Consider the following 2,822-nt stretch of genomic DNA (forward strand, 5'->3'; position numbering starts at 1 on the left):
GTACTCCTCTAGATCGGGCAGCTTAGGGCACTTGGAGAAGATATCCGCGACCTCGGGGTCCTCCGGCAGAACGGTGTTCACGGTGTCCCAGCTGTTGTTCCTACTGTTCATGGAGCCCGAGTAGTACCACCAGTTGCCTCTGTGCTGAGAAGAGGTGAAGGCTTGCGAGTTGGACTTGGAAGAGGAGAGGCTGAGCGACCTGCAGGAATCCCCTGCCCCATAACCAGAGTCCAAAGTCAAATCCTCCAGGGTCTTCAGAGTAGAGCTGTACATCCCAGCCATAGGGAACGGACGGGTTAAAGCCGAGCGCGGCAGCGCAGCGCGAAAAGGTGAGGCCGGGGGAAGGGGGGGCAGAGCCCTACCGAGCCACCAGCGGCGCGGGAGGAGCGGCGGCAGAGCGGCAAGGAGCCCTCTCCGAGGGCCCGGCTAGCTCCATCCCGGCTGGGGGGGGAATCCCAGCCCCGGGAAGGCTGCGGAGGGTCCGGCGGGCGGGACGGGAGCGCAACTTGCCCCGGAGCGGCTCCGCCGCCGCATGCAAATGAGGGGATTCGCCCAACAGCCAATCAGCGGCCGAGGAGGAGGCCGGCCGGCCAATGAGGGGAGAGGTGGGCGGGGCGAGGGGGAGACCGGGACACCGGGAGCGGGGCGCCCGTGCGGGCGGTGACGCGGCCCGGGGGAGCCGAACGGGTCCGGTACGGACCCGTTCGGCTCCCCCGGGCCGGGTCACCGCCCTAAGGGGGATTTTAGGGGGCGGCCGCGGAGCTCCCGAGGGTTTTTTTGTTTGTTTTTTTTTTTTGCGGGGGTTTCCCCCGTGGCGGAGCCCGTCACGGAGCGCTGGAGCCCCGGCTGGGCCCCGCGCGGAGCGAGGGCGCCCCCGCCCGGCCGCGCCGGGAGCGGCAGCGCGGGGTCCGCCTCGGGCCACTTTCGGATCACGGATGTTTTAACTTTTAATATAAATAACTTCTAAATTCACTTTGAAACGCGCTTTTCGCGGCTCCCCCTGCCCCGCAGCCCCAGGAGATCCCGCCACCTGCAACCACCCGAGCTCCGTCCTTGCGAACGGGCACCCCTGATAATGTTGCAGTGATGCCTAAGTGTATGAAACGCTTAAAATTGGATTTTTATCCGTTGGTCCAAAAGGATTCCGAGTTTTCTCCTCTCCGCTCTTGCCGCACACTCACTGTTTGTAAGGCACGGGTGAAAAGGTACTTGTTGAAGACAAGGTTTCTCACGAATTATATTCCCCCCCTCCCCTAAATTACAGAGTGGATCTGTAGGACTTGACACCAAAATATACAGATCTTACACAGTCCTGTAACTTACCTGCAGGTTTAAAAAAAGAAATCATTATATATATATATCTATCTTTTCCATAGTAATGTCCCTTACAAGATACAGCTTCCAAGCATTATCAGCTTCAACACCTGGAGAATACCTCCCAGAACCTCCTCTTGTGTTTTTGTACACCACTTAGAGACAGCAAGAAATAGATCACAGCTATTAGGTATGAATTAAATACTTGAAAAATCATATTTTACTTATGCACTTCCGCTCACAGGATCAACCAGCCCCTGTTTATACTAAAAAAAAGAGAGGACTTAACAGGGTGTACTAACTTCTACTAGCTGACCCTTAAAACTGATTAAAAAAAAAAAAAAAAAAAGAACAAAACCAAAATATCTCCTTTTATCTTTCTTAGATCAAAGCCCAACTGTAATTCAGCTCCCTGCTTTTTCACAGCTTCTCCCCATGAAAACATGAACATAGAGCAAAAGTTGTCTGATAAAACCAGACCCAGTTCTCTCAAAGTCGTTCCAATTTATTTGGAAATCTTAACACCTCAGCACCTCATTTGTCCGCTCAGAAATAGATATTTTTACTACACAACTAATGCCTCACTCAGGTGTTATTTTACAGATCAAAGCTAACTCTGCTATTTTGTCATATTTTTTAAGGTTTGAGCTCTATTTTTAAGAGTTTCAAACCCAGTGAAGACACCAGAGCTGGCAGTGCACATGGTAAATGGGTTTATGAATGTGTGACAATGCATAACTGATTAAAACCACAGCTTTAAGTCTTATGCATTCAGTCAACACACTAATTTTTGAAAATAACCTTTCCTCTCTTCCATCTGTATTTAATCCTATATATTTGGTGCCACGGGCCACTGCAGGGCTCTTAAGTGTGACTTCTGTGGTGCCCATCCCTCGCTCCCCACATCTCTCCGTTATGTCCTCAAAATAAGGGGGGTTTTTTTGGATCTTGTTTTAACAAAACTACCTGTTAATTCTTTAAAGACCATACACAGAAAACTCTTCATTTTGTGTTGCCTCTTTGCAAAACTCCCTAAAACTCATCCTGTTCCATCGACCCCTTTAGGATTCAAGCCTCAAGCTCTGAGATACTGAGCACAGTGAAGGACCCAGGTCATGCATCTCAACACCAATGAAAACAACTCATCATTCCCTGGTTTATAAGGCACAATAAGTATTTGGCTTTTTTTTTGCACGTTTCAGGAGCAATTACAAGTTATTTTCATATGATAAAAGTCAACTTTCTACAGGTAGAGTTTCTCATAATCACTTCTCTCTAAAATTGAAGGTAGAAGGTATCACAAGTCTTTCAGGAACACAAGGAAAACAGATAAAACACATAACAGTGAGAGCTCCACTATAAATAAAAACCTGACACTCAAGAAGCCCCACTTTCCTTCCTGTAAAGAGTTTGGATGTGAATTATTCTAGCTCTGATGAACTACAGAGTTTTAAAATTTGAATTCAAAGCACACCAGAATTCATCAGAATTTAAAAGCCACAGCATTC

The 2,822-nt window shown here is 48.8% G+C and overlaps 1 protein-coding gene across 2 annotated transcripts in view; it reads right to left on the bottom strand.

Moving 5' to 3' along the window:
• Positions 1 to 490, bottom strand: part of ABTB2 (ankyrin repeat and BTB domain containing 2) — a 111,233-nt gene extending 110,743 nt beyond the window's left edge. The window contains exon 1 of one of the 2 annotated variants that reach the window (XM_027900475.1): positions 176 to 490. In XM_027900475.1, the coding sequence (XP_027756276.1) occupies positions 176 to 282 (107 nt within the window). In that variant the 5' untranslated portion in view covers positions 283 to 490. Of the gene's footprint in view, positions 1 to 51 lie in introns of both variants that reach the window. The other variant, XM_027900474.1, reaches the window with a different exon arrangement.
• Positions 491 to 2,822: the final 2,332 nt, after the last annotated feature.

Source organism: Empidonax traillii, unplaced genomic scaffold (genome assembly GCF_003031625.1).
Source record: "Empidonax traillii isolate 1590-97213 ecotype Southwest subspecies unplaced genomic scaffold, ASM303162v1 scaffold733:size745334, whole genome shotgun sequence".
In the NCBI taxonomy this organism is placed as follows: domain Eukaryota; kingdom Metazoa; phylum Chordata; class Aves; order Passeriformes; family Tyrannidae; genus Empidonax; species Empidonax traillii.